At 36.9% G+C, this 17,793-nt stretch overlaps 1 protein-coding gene across 2 annotated transcripts in view; it reads right to left on the bottom strand.

Annotated features, from left to right (window-relative positions):
- Window positions 1-605: 605 nt before the first annotated feature.
- LOC139735375 (uncharacterized) overlaps window positions 606-17,793 on the bottom strand; it is an 82,899-nt gene continuing 65,711 nt past the window's right edge. The window contains exons 4-10 of one of the 2 annotated variants that reach the window (XM_071646133.1): window positions 16,013-16,138; window positions 14,301-14,507; window positions 10,149-10,229; window positions 6,489-6,610; window positions 3,661-3,904; window positions 2,059-2,262; window positions 606-1,017 (exon numbers count right to left, since the gene is read on the bottom strand). In XM_071646133.1, coding sequence (XP_071502234.1) covers window positions 938-1,017; window positions 2,059-2,262; window positions 3,661-3,904; window positions 6,489-6,610; window positions 10,149-10,229; window positions 14,301-14,507; window positions 16,013-16,138 — 1,064 coding nt within the window. In that variant the 3' untranslated portion in view covers window positions 606-937. The remainder of the gene's footprint in view (window positions 1,018-2,058; window positions 2,263-3,660; window positions 3,905-6,488; window positions 6,611-10,148; window positions 10,230-14,300; window positions 14,508-16,012; window positions 16,139-17,793) is intronic. The other variant, XM_071646127.1, reaches the window with a different exon arrangement.

The following is a 17,793-nucleotide window of genomic DNA, read 5'->3' as shown; positions in this document are numbered from 1 at the left end:
ATCAATTGGCACCACAAGCACAACTGTTGTGTTTGTAAAAAAATATGATATGTAAATACTGGTGACACAATGTACATAGTCCAAAATGCTACATATGATTAAATGCTACATGAAGTTCATTGAATATTTCCCTGATTGCTCTATGATTGTTATGGGATAATTGACAGAGTGCACAATTTCAGATAGTGGTTATCTAAATGAAAAAAGGAAGACATGTACCTATAAAACTTGGTTGGTCCTTTTGTCTTACTGGTCCTTCTAACAATAAAAACAGCTAGCACATAAAAAAAAATATGAAGTAAATATTAAAATTTCAGATGATCATTTTGAAAATGGGAAGACTTACATTTACAGTAGATAGAGAAATTATTTTGAAAGACAGCAAAATTTCCAAAAGAACACCAGAATGTCATCAAAGCACTTAATTAAGGGCAATAGCATGTGGCACAAATCACCATGAGTTGGTCTCATGATCACTAGGTCAGTGCAAAGAGAAGGTACTTAAATGGTACTGGTCCTGTAAATGTAATACTTATCAATCATAAAAAAGTGAGAAACCAATACTGCAGTTGTAGCAATAGCAATGATATACTTAAACTCAAACTCCTTTACTTTGTCCTTAACAACAATTGTTGGAACAACACATTGACACACATTTCTTCAGGCTGCTATTATGTTGACCCTCAAATAATCATAATGAAGACCTACACTGAGGAGTAATGAGGGCACTTTGACAGAAGCTCATGCTTTCAAAGGCATTACATATCTGATAGAAGAGATTTTCATCCCACATGTGGTAAGCTATTAAAGGAATATCACATGCAGTGCTATGCCATAGCTCTCTGGACCATCAAAATAGAGATGCTTCATTTTCCCCTTTCATGTTTGCTGTTTAAATGAAGGATGCCACCAGTATATGATCAGCGCGATGACAAAATCACTGTGCAGTATCTCCAGCACTCTCTTCTGGTGCCTCGGCTGCCGTTGTTTCTTCTGTCTTTTCATCTGATTTGTTCTCTTTTGCATCAGATATAAGGAAAGATACAAATACAAAGAAATTCAAGCATAAAAATCAAATCAATCAAAGCCTGCTTTAGAATCTGTAACATGATTCTTTGCTACCCACTGAAAACAAATCAATATGCATGAACAAGTACCGTACCTTTCTTCTCACATGCAATAAAGTAAGGATTATCACTAAAATGGCAAAGTGCAACGAGTCACTGAAGAGATAGCTGTTCCCCTCATTTAAAAGCTTCTACTTCATGATCAAGTTCACTAAGAAGTTTGCAGGTATAGGTTTGTATTGCAAGTTGCAACAATTGCAGGTACCATGGCAACAGCAACAATAACAACCAATCCAATGTGTTCAAGTTCAAGTTGTTGCTGCAGTATCTGCAATTATTGTCACTATGGTTATAAACATCTCCGTGAAATGGGTCGCAGTATACATCTGTACACAAACATTCTGCTTCAGATTTATCTTCTGGAAAAGTAGAAATGATAGTGTGTGAAGTGATAAACTCATGTATAGGTACAATGTAGGTACTAATCATGAATGTACACATGTATGCATGTATTTATGTTCATGTATGTAAATGAATAAATTAACATAATATAACACATATAGACATATTTACAAAGATAGCGGTGCAAGAAGCTAAAATGCATAAACACGTTGGGGATAGTGTCTTGACTTATATCAATCTATCTACAATCTATATATCTATATATAAAGAAACAAACTGGTAATGCATTTTTAGCCAATAAATCATAAGTTTATTTGACTGTGTGTGTGTGTGTGTGTGTGTGTGGTGATCTCTCATCATCAAAATCTCTTCTAGAGGAAAACACTTCCAAGCTTGCAGCTAGAAATGCCCAGGCTTTCAGCAAAATAGCCATAAACAATGGTATTTATGCAAACACTGTAAACAGCTCCTAGTCATCATCAAAGTTAATCATGGTCTCTAAAGAAGTAAGTCTTCACTGAAATTGAACTTTGACTTTAGACATCTGTAGGCAGTTATGTCAATACTTTGACAAGAGTTAGTGTCATACCTGCAGATGCAGACTCGGCTGGTTGGTTGTCAGTAGCAGCCGGAGCACCCTCAGCAGCTTCAGACTTCTCCTCCTTCTCTGTTTCTGCAGCTGGTGCTGCAGCCTCTTCAAATGGATTCTCCCCTGGGCTGTCTGAAGCTCCTTTCTCTGCTGCAGCCTCCTTGTCTTCTACCTTGCTGGATTCTGTGTTATCCTCAGCTGTGTCTGTCAAAATCACAAATGGAGCCAGCAAAAGATAAGGGATGACCAAAAAATAATATATAAAGAGAGACATGGAGAGGGTGAAGGGGAAAGAAGTATTCAGTATGAAGACAGACACAAAGAGATAAAAAACAATGAGGAAGATGCAACACAGATAGAGAAAATAATATAGAATTTTTTTTAAAAGCAAGACATTTGACATTTCTATTAAATTGGAACACAGCAAACATAATCTATGATGGTGTGGAACATAGGATGTGTAAGAGCACAGGATTTCCAAGAATTCCTTGCCTACAGGTCACAGCAAAACTAGAAATATTCATTGCATTGCAACTGAAGTATATAACCTGGGTAATTACAGCTGCAGGAGTTAAAAGCATACCATGACAACAGTCCAAAAGTATAGCCAGTAGAGTGTATAGAAGTCACTGAGGGCAGCATCATCAAAAACAGCATGTTTACAGATTTGACCATTATGCACGCAAGTACTACTTTTCAGCAATAGCCCTCACAAAATCACAATCTGTATATTGAGTAGTGCACATAAGACATCCATCAATATATGACCTGTGGCCCCAGCATGAAAGGCAGAACATTGGGATCAGCATCACCAGACACAATAGGGGTCTAAATCTCACCATGACACAAGTCCACACAGGGTCAACAGGAGTTTTGAAGAATAAAAATCAATCAAGAAATGTGGGATGAGTGGAGAATCATATAACAGCGTCGTGGCCTTTGACCAAATAAAGGTGGAACATTGTGGACAACAAACCAAAACAAGCAGGGCCTACAGATATCTTAATACTCACAACAACAAACAATTAGAATGGCAACAGATTTCTCAATACTAACAAAAAAGGTTGTCTTCCACAACTACACATTACTGTCCCGAATTTCAACTGAATTGTTTCAAAATTGAGAGAGAAGTTCAATCCACAACATTTTGTATGATTTCTATGAAAATTTGCTGTTGCCATAGCAACATATTACTCAATACTGATGAAAAGGGTGTTTTTAACATCTACACATGATAGCAGTCCCACATGCCAAATTTCAGGTCAATTGCTTTGAAACTGTGAGAGTAGTTCAATCCACAACATTTTGTATGATTTTTATGAAAATCACTGTTACCATGGCAATGTAACACTCAATTCTGATTAAATGTCTTGCACATCTTCTTATGATAGTGGTCACAAAGGCCAAATTTCAGGTGCATTGCTCAAAATATGAGGGAGTAGTTGGATCCACAAGATTTTGCAACGGTCAAATCGACTGACCGACAGCCCGGCCACCCAACTTCAGAGTGATTCCTATATATACCCCCATACACAACATGTGAGGGTGGGGGTATGATAAAATCTGCCAAGAAACATTTCAATGTGATTGATGTCTGCTCACCTTGTGTTTTTGTCTCCTCAGCTTTTGCCTCAGCTTTTGCCTCCCCGTCAGTGGTGGGACCATTGGAGGTGGCAGCAGGAGTGTCTCCCTCCCCTTCTGCTGGTGAAGAAGCAGCAGCCTCGGCTCCGCCAGGCCCATGGTACTTGGGCTTTTTCTTGACAATGCCTGCTTCGATGAGACTGTAGCCCATTTCAATAATGGCTGTCTTCAAGTCCCTTGGCTCAATTTTCAGCACTTCTTTCATCTGCATGAACAAGGAATTCAACAGTCATCATTTTTTTTTTTTTTTTTTTTGTACAAGAAGTCTCCAATGAAACAGAACAATACAAAGTTTGGAATTCTTATTGATTTCGTTTTCAACTAGTACAGGTATATGAGGCCACTTTCATGGTATTGAAATCACCGTATCACTGTCTATCTGTCTTTCTGTGCACTGCAACACTCTTGCACAAGACATGAATCAAACAGATTTGTTTTTTCACTTTCAAACTTACTGTCAGTCATAGCAAGGGATGAAATATCAGTTTTGATGTCATATTTCAAAAATAAAAATAAAACCACAAACTCTCAATCAATGCTCTACACAGAAGGAACCTTTATAAATTTGGTCTGAAAGTTGGAAAGTTTTAGGCTTAACCCTATTCTAACTGGGCTATTTGAGACCAAGTTTATACTGGGGGGTGGGGTTAAATTTGACCCACTTCAGATCTCAGCCACCGTTGGCGCGATCGCTGCAAAATTTTGCCTGAACATAGAGCTGGATTTCAACTACAAGATTGTATAGTTATACAATAGATAAAATATTGATTTTTCTATTTTAAGTTAATTATCAAATTTATGCATGAAATCATATTTTCACATGTAACTCCATGAAGAAGGCTGAAGGATTGCTAATTTTTGCATCAGAATTCCTCAAGACACAATTTTCTTGCAAAAAATCACAATCAAAATTAATTTCTTCTGTTTTTATTGTTTTGTTAATTTCTTATGTATTTTATTGTTTTTTGACCTTTTGTGTTTTATTGTTTTTTGCCAAAATATTTCACACACTTTTTCAAGCTTATCTACAATAGATTTGAATAATTTCAATGATTAAAAGCTACATTATCTAATTTATACCAATTAAAAAAAAAACCACACAATTTGCATTCATTTGGATTTACACACAATATATCACAAATATGAGCTGCTTTTCGGCCGACATGCACATACAAAACATTACGTAACTTCAGAATGGTGTCACAAATTTTGTCTCATAATATGCGAGAAGCTTTAAAGAAAAAAGTTGTGTAATGGCGTGGCAAAATATTTGTGCGTTGCAGAATCATCGCATGAAATGTCGAGGGGTCGAGGGGTCGAGGGGTCAATTTGCTTTCAAAAGTGTGTTATTGGCAAAATTGCATATGAAAAGATGATTTAAATCTAGAGTGAATGTAAACAGATTCCGTCATGATTGATGATAAATTATCACAGATCAGTCATCATACCCAGTTCAAACTAACATATTTTGCTATATATGACTTGCTAGAATAGAACTGGTTTCTCAGTAGGCCTACATATAGTTGGATAAAGTTAAATTTAGTTATTGAAAGGGTGCTTTCCAAATACACAAATTTGCATGTTGATGTTATTGCATGATTGTTATTTGATAATATTAACAGATGTGATTAAAACACATTTGGCACAGCCATTCAGTATTCTTCCATTCACACCCACAGTAATGACTCATGTGTGGGTGGGGTTGTAGCTGAGAATTCATGCACTTTGAATCTATCTATAGATGAATGATTGCAACATCTGGAGTACTATGTAATGGAATCGACATGAACATGATGGAAGTTTCACTGACTGTATTTAAAAAAAATGCCTGTGTGAGGTGTAAACCATATAACAAGTCTACTTAACGACAAGTTTGCCATTGTATTCCCCTGCCCGACCTGATAATTTACTAGAGTTCAGTTCTCATTTGAACACAATAGTTGACAATACAGCTGGCTTGAACAGGTGCATAATAAGAAGGAAAAGTGAGTTATGGGTGAGGTGTAACAATTAAAGCTCGAGTGGGTTCAATCATGGTAATTGACAGAGAAAAAGATAAATGAAGATTTCATTCTATATGGGCTAGGGGAATGGGTGCACTGAAGAAAATGGAAACTATTTGGAAAAGCAAAGTCATCAGCAACCATATTTAATCCAAATTTTTATAGGTCATTCCATAGCATTTTCCCATTGCAACATATGGATACATGACTTGTATAATGAAACAGATTGACTGCAAGAAGTTGAATGCATTTTAGTAAAATGTACTATTACCACAGAATATCAAGAATCTCATGGAAAGCACACAAGACAAATGAAAACTAGAGAAGATTGGGTCAGAGCTAGTACTACATGAGGGGATAGTCAAGCAAAAGTTTCAGCATAATGGGCACATCATTAGAAAGAGTTATTTGAACAGGATTCCTAAGAGGAAAGTGGACAGCAGAAGAAGGCATGGGAGACCAATAACACTTGCGGTGAAAACACTTCACAAATACGCAGGACTGCATCCCATCAGGTAACAGATAGGGAAGACTGGTGTGAGCTCATCCATGTCAAGCAGCGCATCTTTATGTCAGCTGAAATGATGAAAGCACACATGCAACGAAGGCTATACACTCAGGGCATGAAATTGAGAGTACATTTACACACAGGGTAGAGAGGACAGTGTAGTTTGCACTGGAATTGCTTTGTTGGTATTTGATTTGACTTGATTTGATTTATTGGTGACCAACTATTCCACCATCACATTGGGGGTGGGGGGTGGGGGTGGAGTGAAAAAGGCTTACCCTTGTGTTGTCAAACTTAGACTCCTTGTTCCAAACTGACAAGATCATCTTGGCATCCTTGTTGAACCAACCTGCCATGCGGATGCAGAACTTTGGTGCCAACCTAGTTGGCACATTGTAGCCTGTGAGGAAGGAAACAAAATAATCCATATGAACTTCCTTTAGAGCAAAATAGACATTGCAACATATCTTTTCATTAACTTCTTTTCTTCTGGAACACTTAGGATATTACTTAGGATCCATTAGACATCTTGTAAGACTTAGCATTTTTCCATATTTTGACAATCTGTCAACTTTGTTGAATGACATATAATGTGGTGAAATATACACCCATTATAGACACATTATGTACTTTTTCTACCAAAAGAAAATGATTATAATAAAATAGAAATATGAAAGTTATCTAAAGTAAGGCAGAAGCATGGATGGTTTAAGAGATATTGATATTGATATAGAGGAGAGGAGGTAGGTTTGCTTCATAAAGAATAGTGTCTTAAAACAACAGTATGAGGGCATAGAAAACATGGAACTGGTTTTCTTTGAGTTCACACACAAATAAAAGATCTATAAGTCATTAATTCATTCAAAAGCTCTATGGAGTGTCTTTTTCAGAGACTGTATATGATTTAGATATTAGGACATGCTGTCATAAATGTACATTCATCAGATACATTTGTTGTTGTTATTTTTGACAGTGTACATGTGTACATATTGAATTGACCAGATTACTGGAGAAGTTTGTATTTTAATGTTAAGATTACATGTATATATGCCTGTGTACTGGGTACATAACATTTCCTCAGTGTTATGAGTGTTATGTGTTTGTATCAATACACACTGTGGCCAGGTGTTCTACATTAGCTATTTTATCCCGTTGAGGACGGACTGATTTTGCTACAACACGTATTTCCCGTACACACCTGCTCGAGTATAGTCAGGACTCGTCCTCAGCGGGTTAAGGAATGATGTCATGTACATTAACAGACAATGAGTCAGGATAGGTGGAATGGTCTGGAACTTACAAGTACAGTAGCTCCAGGCTAGGAAGATTATTAGAAAACATACATGAATGGCCGCAGGGACTTATAAGCCACAGAAATTATGAAGGAAGTAGAGACCTCCAAAACTTTTGCTCTGAGAGTAATATCACTTCTGGCTTTCTAAAGTGACTTGTTTAAGTTAGTGCTGTAGTACCTGTTGAGCTGTTATATTTTGTGGAGATAAGGCCTGGAGACATATGCCTGTGGAGAATTGATACACCTACATCTGTGGTCGACTCCATTTCATTCATGTGGATATTGCTACAATGAAGTTGTGACTTGCTTGATAATTATACTTGCTGGATTATCATTTGCACATGACTGGATGCAGTCTTCATGACATCTGTCTTCTACATGTATCATTATGGAATTATACTTTGAAATATGTGCCCATTGATTTATATCTCAAAGGATCATTCATCTGTTAAGAGTAATATTTTTCGGACATTTCCTGGGAATATAGACCTTGTTATCACTACTGTATGTGGAAGTACATGATTTTACTATACATATTACTAATAATCCACCTAAAAATTAATTCATAGCTCTTTGTGCAATCATTCTCAGTTTGGTTTTGGTCATTAAACAATACAAGGCCAAGGATATGATGTGAGACACTATATAAACATACTAAAATACTGCTCACATATTTTTGTTATCATTGTAAAATGGTATAATATCACAAGGACAACTACAAACAATATAATGATCTTTCAAATGAAATAAAGACATGCTGACTCACATTTTCTTTGAGACCTCATATTTTCTTCAACCTGTATTCATATCAGGGCGTTCTTTGATACAGGTAATACAGGTAATGTATACATGCATTAGACCCTTAGTGTGCAAAAGCACTTGGCTCAATTTGTTTAGTTTCTTTTTTTTTTCACAAGCATTCAGTAATCCCTCCACACTTGGCTTGTTGTTAATTCAGCAAGCCCATTCAGATGTAGGAATGTGAGGTCCAACAGGAAGGCCATGGTGATACAATAGGATTAATGGGATTAGGTAATCTCTATGCTTTGATAGTTAAGTTTCCATCTGTGTCAATTGGTGAAGAAAATACTCCTGACTATCGTGGAATAAACACAGTAGGGTTAGGTTACGATAGTTAATTGTAGTTACAACATTTGATTAGATATTGCTTGGCAGCTGCTATGGTACCTCTGATCGTTACATGATAAGGTACATGCACTTTGATGTCAAATACAGTATGAGTAAACTGCACTATCTAGTCATGAATTAGGACATATTTACGCTCATTCATTTGATATCAAATGATCATTGTATGGTTTTTGGGAATAGATCACTGCATGGTTTGGGGGAATTACCTCTAATGATAATTAAAGGGCTCGTATAGTTTTGGTTGAGATCTAATTTCAGGTTTCTAACACTTTTTGGTGAGATGATGAGAAACCTCTCATGAAATATGAAAGAGCATGTAATTCTATGAGGTATTCAACATTTATTTGATGAAAATTGGTTTTGAAATGGCTGTGATATCCAAAAGAGAGCGATTGTAATAAAGTGTGGGACCCGCACTTTACTACGATTGCTTTGTTTTACTTTGTTTTTGGATGTTTCAGTCATTCCAAACCCGATTTTCATCAAATAAAATTTGAATTCCTCTTAAAATGGTATGCTCTGTACTATAATCATAAGTGTTTTCTTGGTATCTCGCAAAAACTTAAAAGCCCAACTGTCATCTCCACCAATACTGTACCATCCCTTTAAACTGTTGAACATAGCTCAGTATTCACTTATGTGTATGTTAAACCCCAGCAACACTGTGATGATCACAATTTTAAACACATTGAAAGGCTAATAATGACTTCCATAATTGAATTTTGAGTGAATATATTTTGTTAAGCACTGTAATTAAAGGGGAAGAAGTAAAGCATTTTTCTTGTATTATAGCTCATGCACATTTAGGGCATTTCACTCAAGAAATTATTGCCACTTGGATAATCTAAGATGACACCCTCACAGGCAACAAGAATGCCTGCTGTGGCAGTTTATTTCCTTACTCCTGTCTTATACACTGCAGGTGTCAGACATCTTCCCTGTCTGCTCTCTAGAAAATGTATAAGAATATCACAAATTCCTGACTTTCATATACTTCCTTTCTTCTTTAAAAGCTCCTTACAGTTCAAACTCTAAAAAGAATTTCCATTCATAAAGATGTTTCTTTGACAGCTTATAAAAGTTGTTACTCATACAAAATAAAACCCACTTTACTGAACATTTATCCCTACAGGCATCCCTATATACTCCAAGTTTCCACCTTTAACCCATTGAGGACGAGTCTTGAGTATACTCGGGCAAGTGTCAAGGGAAATGCGTGTTGTAGCAAAATCATTCTATCCTCAACAGGTTAACCTGGCAACAGAATTAAGCCTGAATGAAAAATATCCAGTTATCATCACAACATGCTGCGAAAGGCACAACACATGTAACCTGTTTAACAAATTTGGCCACAGATCTACAGGTGTCCAAGACACTGGTTATCTAAGCCTTCCATTCAGGGGCCTTACATGTCTTGCATCACATATCCCCTACAGCAGAGCCAGCAAACCCTCCCTGATCTCCTGTGTGGAAAGTTGGATTGCTTGCAACTCACCTTGTGGACAGAATTCCTCCCTCAGCACTGATGCTATCTCGGTCCACCACATGTTGCCACCACACAGGATATGGCGGTTACCTGCCAACAACAAAAGCAATGAAAATGAGATTTTACAATCTATGAAAGCATTACAAGATCCCTGAAACAGATGAGTCATTTTTATGCTGTAGCATCAACCTCGAAGCTTTGTATGGTGTTAGCACTGACTATGGGAATTCATTTCCACTCTGATAAAAGAACTTGAATTGGGTATGATGTGAGCTGTTGAGATTTTTCTTCATACAGGCTATTACACTTTAATTTCGATCACATGAAAAGCAAAGGAAAAAAGAATTATAACTTCAATGTTATCACAATATCTTTCGTCACTCCTTTTCTTTTTCCACATACAAACACTAGAGGATTGATACTTTGTATCTAAAAATAGTACTTGTTATTTCATACATGCAGCTATTTTCAACTGTTGTGATGTATGCTGAACTTGCATTCAGTGCATATTTCTTCCTTAAACCGTGGTCACAACTCATTGTACTTGCAAGTGCGTGCTGTCTACTTGCAAAAACGTGGACAAAATTTGGGGATCTGTATGTAGTAAGTATCGCCTCAGTACGGATTTTGGAGCACGCAGACACGCCGTAGCATTTTGATGTCATGAGGAACTTTTGCTACATTCGGACTACGGATTCACCGTAAGTAAGGGCAACGTACGTGCCCTCCACAGTAAACGTGCATAAAACGCACTGACTCCGTGCGTCTTTAACAATTTTCCTACCGTCACTTGCTCAAGGGACAGCTCACGTAGCACGTGCATGTTGAGCATGTGATAAGTGCCTAGTCCGTGCTTATTTGGCACTTCCGTGAGTTCAACCCTTCAAAGAGCCGCAGATCGTACCGAATAAGCACCTGCTCCACACTTACAATGCAAGTTGTGCGCACTGATTTCCGCAATGTACACGAGCCGAGACGACGGACGAGCCTCATCATTTTGTCTCCAAGATGTTGGCAATTAGGTATTCGTACTGTTCTACTTCACCTACCAGGCAGAAATGCCCTATAAGGATTGTGGGCTCGAAAAAAATCGCATACACAGAAAAATAATTGTTATATTATATGAAAGAGCTTTCAAAACTCCTATCGAATTGTGTCACAAACCAAAATGTCATGCTATAGGACCTTTCTGCCTGGCAGGCGATGAGTAATGATCACAGTTATTAAAATATATATAGTATATTTTGCAGAACATAAGACACAGTCCAAAACTGCTTGAAGAAGCAAAACATTTAGAAATCTTGAGCTCTGAGTGGTCAGTGCATGAAGTGACTAGGATTGACTTTAGAGTTCTGAAAAATTGTTACATTTAAGAGTTGCACAAGCTTGGTTAAAATGCATTGGTCATCACTGTTTTTGTAGAACAGTGATAATTAAGTCAGTACAATTCTCAGTTAAGCTGAAATTGAGAATGTGAATTTTGAAATTGAGCAAGGAAGAAATTACTACGATGGCAGTATTACCTTTTATAAATTGCAAACGTGACACCTTCAGACTAAGAGAAAACTAGAAAACCATAGGCCTACATTCATCGTTCCAGCAATATGTTGTTAATCTAGCTCAAGATATGTCTGGATGGCTGAAACGAACCACTGGCGACTTCTAAAACTGGGTGTAAAGATGGCAGACTTCATAACAGCAAATCATATGTTTATTCTCAGCTAATCTCTAGTGGCAGTGTGTCAGGCTATCTAAACCAAAATAATGTTTTACGATGTCATTGTATACGCTATATGTTTATACCTGATGTATTAACCCTTTCTCTGTCAGTGAGTCAAATATACACACATTTCACATTTAAATCTATGGACGTGAAATATGACACACAGAAGGTTAAACTGCCATGTACACGTATGGAGAAGACTCCATCTGAAGAACCTCGGAAGGTACGTGGTCCTATAGGCCTACCCCCAGCATCTGACGGGAAAAAAAAAATCATCGCACTTGCACGCACTTACAACATGCGAGAGAGTAGGGATACCGTACGAGACCAGCACGTGTAATGATAGCCTCTGCAAGATAACATGGCAATCGCACGAATATTGTACGTTGTAAACACGTACAATTCACTTACCACGTGCACAACATATGATGCACGTAACCCCTCACAGCCAGGCGTGGCGTGCGGGCCACGTACTTACACCTTGCGCAACCGTGCGAGTGTTGTGCGTTGACATACTTCCTCCCTGCTCTAGTCACTCCCTCCCCACGTTTTCAGAAAAAATGTAAATGCTGTGGTCTCCGCCAAAAACGTACGGACTAAAAGCACGCATGGTGAGTTGTGACCAGGGCTTGAGTTCATGATGTACCACTGTGAGCAGTAATCTGCACTCTTCCCTGTCTAGTGCATTTGTAATCACATTTTCATGCAAATGTGAATGTTTGGAAAAAAAGATTGATGCTTTTTTATGCTATTTAAGGTTAATTACACAATATAAAGAATGAGTACAGAAGCATCAAAATTGTTATTCAAAATTCTGAAATCATGCAATTTTTAAATTTGAAAGTGGTTTATTCATTTAATTTCACTAAGATAGAAAAAGCAAATTAGAATGGTTAAAAACACAATCAACAACACATGCAGCTTCATTAGTTTGCAATAAGTGAACAGAATCTTTTGTTCAGGTATTGAATAATGTTGGCAAATATGAGTTAATAACTCCCATGTCAGCTTTAGTCTGGTAGGACAGTTGCTGTTGTTTTGATGTTGGATACACCTCATAGACTTTCTTACACTGCCTCATGAACTGGTCTCATGACCTGGCATCATAAACCCTTCACTGTTTGTTTGTTTGTTTGTTTGTTTTTTGCTGTCATGTTTCACTCGTAAAGTTGTGAAGAAAGCACAAAAAAGAGGCAAAAAACATGTTGCAACAAACAAGACAAACATTTCCTGTGCTGATCCATATCTCTCTTTGACCTAAGGAATGAATATAAAGCACTGATCCTCTCATTATTGCCTCACTTCCTTTTCCTATATGTTTCTGTCTAATATGAAAGATGTCACTTTTGCTTTCAATGTGAACAGCGGCTTTATTGTGAGAAAATATCACACTTTTTAATTAGCAGGAGTTCTACTCATATGAATTTGCCTATTATTCACGACTTGAGAGCTGACTGCAGGTACAAACAACATATAAGGATGTTTATTCATGCCAATAATTTTCTACATCAAATTTGTATCCATCAAAAGGTCATTTCTGTTTCATAAACATATTTGAGAAATCTCACAAAAGCATGGGTCTGTACATTAATTGGTATGTTCTAAATGTCAAGAATTTACTATAAATCATCTTAGTCTGAAGTCTTGATGTTGGGCATCAATAACAGAAAGAAAAACATGTCACCAGCAAGGAGATCACTGCTCCCAATGCAGGTGAGATGCTTTTCTTTTTCTTGATTAAATCGATGCATTACTGCCCCATCAAGAACTGGGGTATTTTACTGTAGAAATCATCATCTTGCTGTCATTGGCACCTCTACCATTCTACTACATATCTTATACTAGAGAAAGATAATATAGAATGGGTTAAATTCATGTAATGAATTTGGACAAAATCAGAAAGAAATTCACATAAAAAACCTTGCCAATATGAGAGAAGAACAGGAATTCTAATCTTCTACACTGTGTTGCTGGTTAAAGAGTCAATCATAAAATCATCAATAAAGAGGTTTTTGGCAATTCCATCACGAAAATAAGTAACTGAACACAGCAGGGATCAAATAAAGGAAAATGCTTTCCCTCTACCCATTGGAATAACAAATAATAATCCTTATCATAAATGGATACAGTATGAAATCACTACAAATTTGGCTTCTAGAATTTGATTGGTTAAACACTTTTTACTACCTCAATTTCAAACTGATGACACACAAATAAATTTCTACTCACCTCATCAGTATCATCTCAAATCTACATGTCAATACATCACCATCGGCATCCACACATCAGAGAGCCTGCATCAGGGAGCCTGATCTACCTCATGATCTTCCTTACTTTAAGGAAACCCATTATACTTTTGCAAACTGCTTATAGCAACATAATCTTCCCCACATTACCATGGCAACAGCATCCACATGTGCAGCTAGATGAGCACTCACCTGCAGCCTCGGGGCACTTCATGGCAGCGATGTGGCCAGCTGCCACATCACGCACATCAACCAGGGGCAGGTTGACCTTTGGCACCATGGGTGGATTGCGTTTGAGCAGGCGCTTCAGGATTTCTGTGCTGGTGGACTCGTTGGAACTCAGAATAGGACCCACCACACCTACTGGGTGCACCACCACCAACTCAAACTTTTCATCCTCTGTCACACCAAGGAATAGAGAATGAGAGAGAAAGTGAGAGAAAAGACTATCATCACATAATTCTCTTGAACTATTTTCACAAAGAAGACCTTTTCCTTACATGTAGTCACTCTCAATATCACTATATATGTTTGAAATTTCATAGTAGCAAATATATAGATAGATAGATAGATAGATAGATGAATAAATAAATAAATAAATAAATAAATAAATAAATAAATAAATAGATAAATAAATAAATAAATAAATAAATAAATAAATAAATAAATAAATAAATAAATAAATAAACAGAACCTGAATTCATCCTTTTCTTGAGGGTGGTAGGCATGTTCTCTCAGCTTTATATCCCATGAAATTTTGCAAAGAAAAAAAAACTAAACACAAAACCACAAAACTCATTTCTGTGAAGATTAAATATCAAACAAACTAATCAAAAATGTCATCAAATTTAATATGGAAAACATGATCATGGGAGGTCAAGTATCCTTTTTTTCCTGTGTCTCATTACCTTTACCTAATCTTGATCATTCAAATACTTCTCTTCTTTTTTCTTTTTTCTTTTATTTATCAGAAACATCAACACTTAAATACCATACTTGCCATGGTGTTTCCACAATCATTATTACTTTTTATTTTTTTATTCTATTTCACTATTATTTTTTTTTAAAGGCTTTGAGAAATCCAGCGTAATGCTGAGAAAATATCACATTCAGGGTCATGCCTAATACTGCAGATCTCAATGTTGGCTTGGATCCAACTGACTCCGGGAAGACTAGGCCAAAGTTTGGAAGAGGTCAAGTGAGATAGAATCCAAAATAATTGTGGCCTGATAAAAAAGGACAAGATTTTGTTTTTTCTCCATGGCCTACAAGCATGATTGTGCTCTTTAATCATGAATCCACTGTTTGTTCAAATTTACTTTAATGATGGTGCAAGAACAAACACTGACAAAGGTACGCTGTATACATTAGAAAATGACAAATTTAAGGAATCAAAGTCAACCTTATACTGTTCTTTTGTTAGATTTTGCCTCACCTCATCAAGTTAATTAACATGAACAAACAAAGTAAATCCTTTATATATATATATACACTGTATATGTATATTCATTTCAAAATACCAAGTGCACTATATCTATTCAGGTTTGCCATGAACATTTCAACATAAAACTCACCAGAAACTTTATGATTACTGGTGCTTCACAGTGATTTCAAACAGGCTAAGTCATTCTTACATAAATTCCTTAGTTCTAAGCTATGTAGTTATACAATACTTAAGTATAACCCTGCTCTATTACACCAGTGCAATGAGTAACTTTTAAGACATTTCTTGCCAAACTACACATATGATAGCATAACTTAAAGCTCTAGTACAAGGTCATAATTTGTAATGGATAGGTTTAGGAATTTATATGGCCTAGGAAAAAAGCAAAAACAACAGATTAAAAAAAAATACTGGTATCAATCAGCCTTGATGAGTGTTTAGGCATAAGATGCAAGTCAACCTTTGAGATTCTGCACAAAGTCCCAAGCTGCCTTCTCTGCTAGCGTCTTGCTCTTTGGGTACGGCGCCAGTTGGTCCACATCAGCTGGCCAGTCTTTCTCTGAATATTCCTGGTTTGCCAAGTTGCCTGCACAACAATACATGGGAAAAAATGATAAAGAATTGTTTTCTCTGCTCGTGCCAATATACCAAACATTTACAGTGCTCCCACACTTTAATTGTCTAGATCCTACACAGAGATTTGCTCTGGAGAAACCAAACCTTTTGAAAGCACATGCGCGCATATAGCATAGGATGCAGAAAGAAGTTTATTGCTCAGTTATAGGCATACTGGTATGTCACTGCACGTAAACACGATCATCGTTTATGCGCAAGTTTGCTCAGCAATATACATGTGGCTGTACTAGCTGTACGTAAACAATTAAGGTTGTTTATTACTCTGCGGGCACAAAATCAAAGAGGTGCATGCGTCTAGATCTAGTATTTATAGGGCCTAGACCTATGGAAAATGCATGTAGATCAAGGGGCCTATGTACTATAACAATTCTTGCAGGTTCTCAATGGATGCACAGGTATTGGAATATAGAACTCCAAATACTAAATTATCCCTCATTCAGTTCTATTCACCAAGGCTGCAGGCCGAAGTGAAACAAAACAGCACTTTAAGTATCTGTCATTCTCTAATTAATCCAGTATAGTGCATAATAGAGCATGCACTATCTGTATAATAGTATTGGTAGGGGCAGATATGTAGCAAAAATTGGTCGAAATGCTCATATCTGGCAGAAAATGTGAAATTTTGCACAGAGGGGTATTTTGGGGCACTGATTTCAAAAATTGCTAGATCCATGAGATTTGACCACTGCACTAGTGGGTCCGCCACCATCTTGAATTCCAATGCAGCCACTATCACGAAATATTTAAAGATCCTTATCTAAGATCAAAATAACCTGTGGCACCAATATATTTGGTACACACGGGCTTTTTGACATGCTAAATTCAGCGTAAAAGGTATTTTAACATGCTGGGTTATAAAATGGAATAATGTGATGTGTCTGACAATTGGTATATGCCCACCACTTTGAATTCCAATATGACTGCCCAGATAAACATGACTGACATTCACTGGCATGCAAAAAAGTGCATGAATAATACTTAAGTAAAACACAGTACACTTTCACTGATGTCTCAATGTACATACAGCAGCCCGCACTCAGTGACAAATGATGGGTAGCCAAATTTTCAAACCCATGATAGAGATTCAATTGTGGAACCACCATGGCAACGCTCCAACATGGCAACCATATAGAAAAATTCAAACTGGCTGCCATGCAGCTTGTTACACATGTCAAATCAATCCATCATTGAAATCAGCATGATACCATACTTTTTTGTACCAGATTTCAATGACCTATTATATGTCATTCAGAACTCAAGACAGGGATCTTTTAATCTTTTGTCATGGCAGCCATATTTGAATTCAAGATGGTGGCTGACACAGTGGTCAGATCTCTTGGATCAGGCAATTCTTGAAATCAGCAGTCCCTAAAAATACCCTTGGCCTTATATTCAAAATTTCACACTGTCCGTTGGAAGTGAGCATCCTTTTCATATATCTTCCCCACTATAAATGGATCCACATAAATGCTCACTTTTTGAAGCATTTCAGAATTTTGTATTTGTATTGCTTCATGATACTTCAACTTCTTGTACAAATCGTTAATTCTACTTTGCAGTAGATTCCAAATTGTATAATTTGGATATGGAACTTGAAATGATTGA

The sequence above is a fragment of the Diadema antillarum genome, unplaced genomic scaffold (genome assembly GCF_040938485.1).
Source record: "Diadema antillarum isolate AM-2024a unplaced genomic scaffold, OU_Dant_1.0 scf00000027, whole genome shotgun sequence".
NCBI classification, from domain to species: domain Eukaryota; kingdom Metazoa; phylum Echinodermata; class Echinoidea; order Diadematoida; family Diadematidae; genus Diadema; species Diadema antillarum.
Note: the sequence above shows the minus strand (reverse complement) of the source record. Positions and strands in the feature narration are given on the sequence as shown.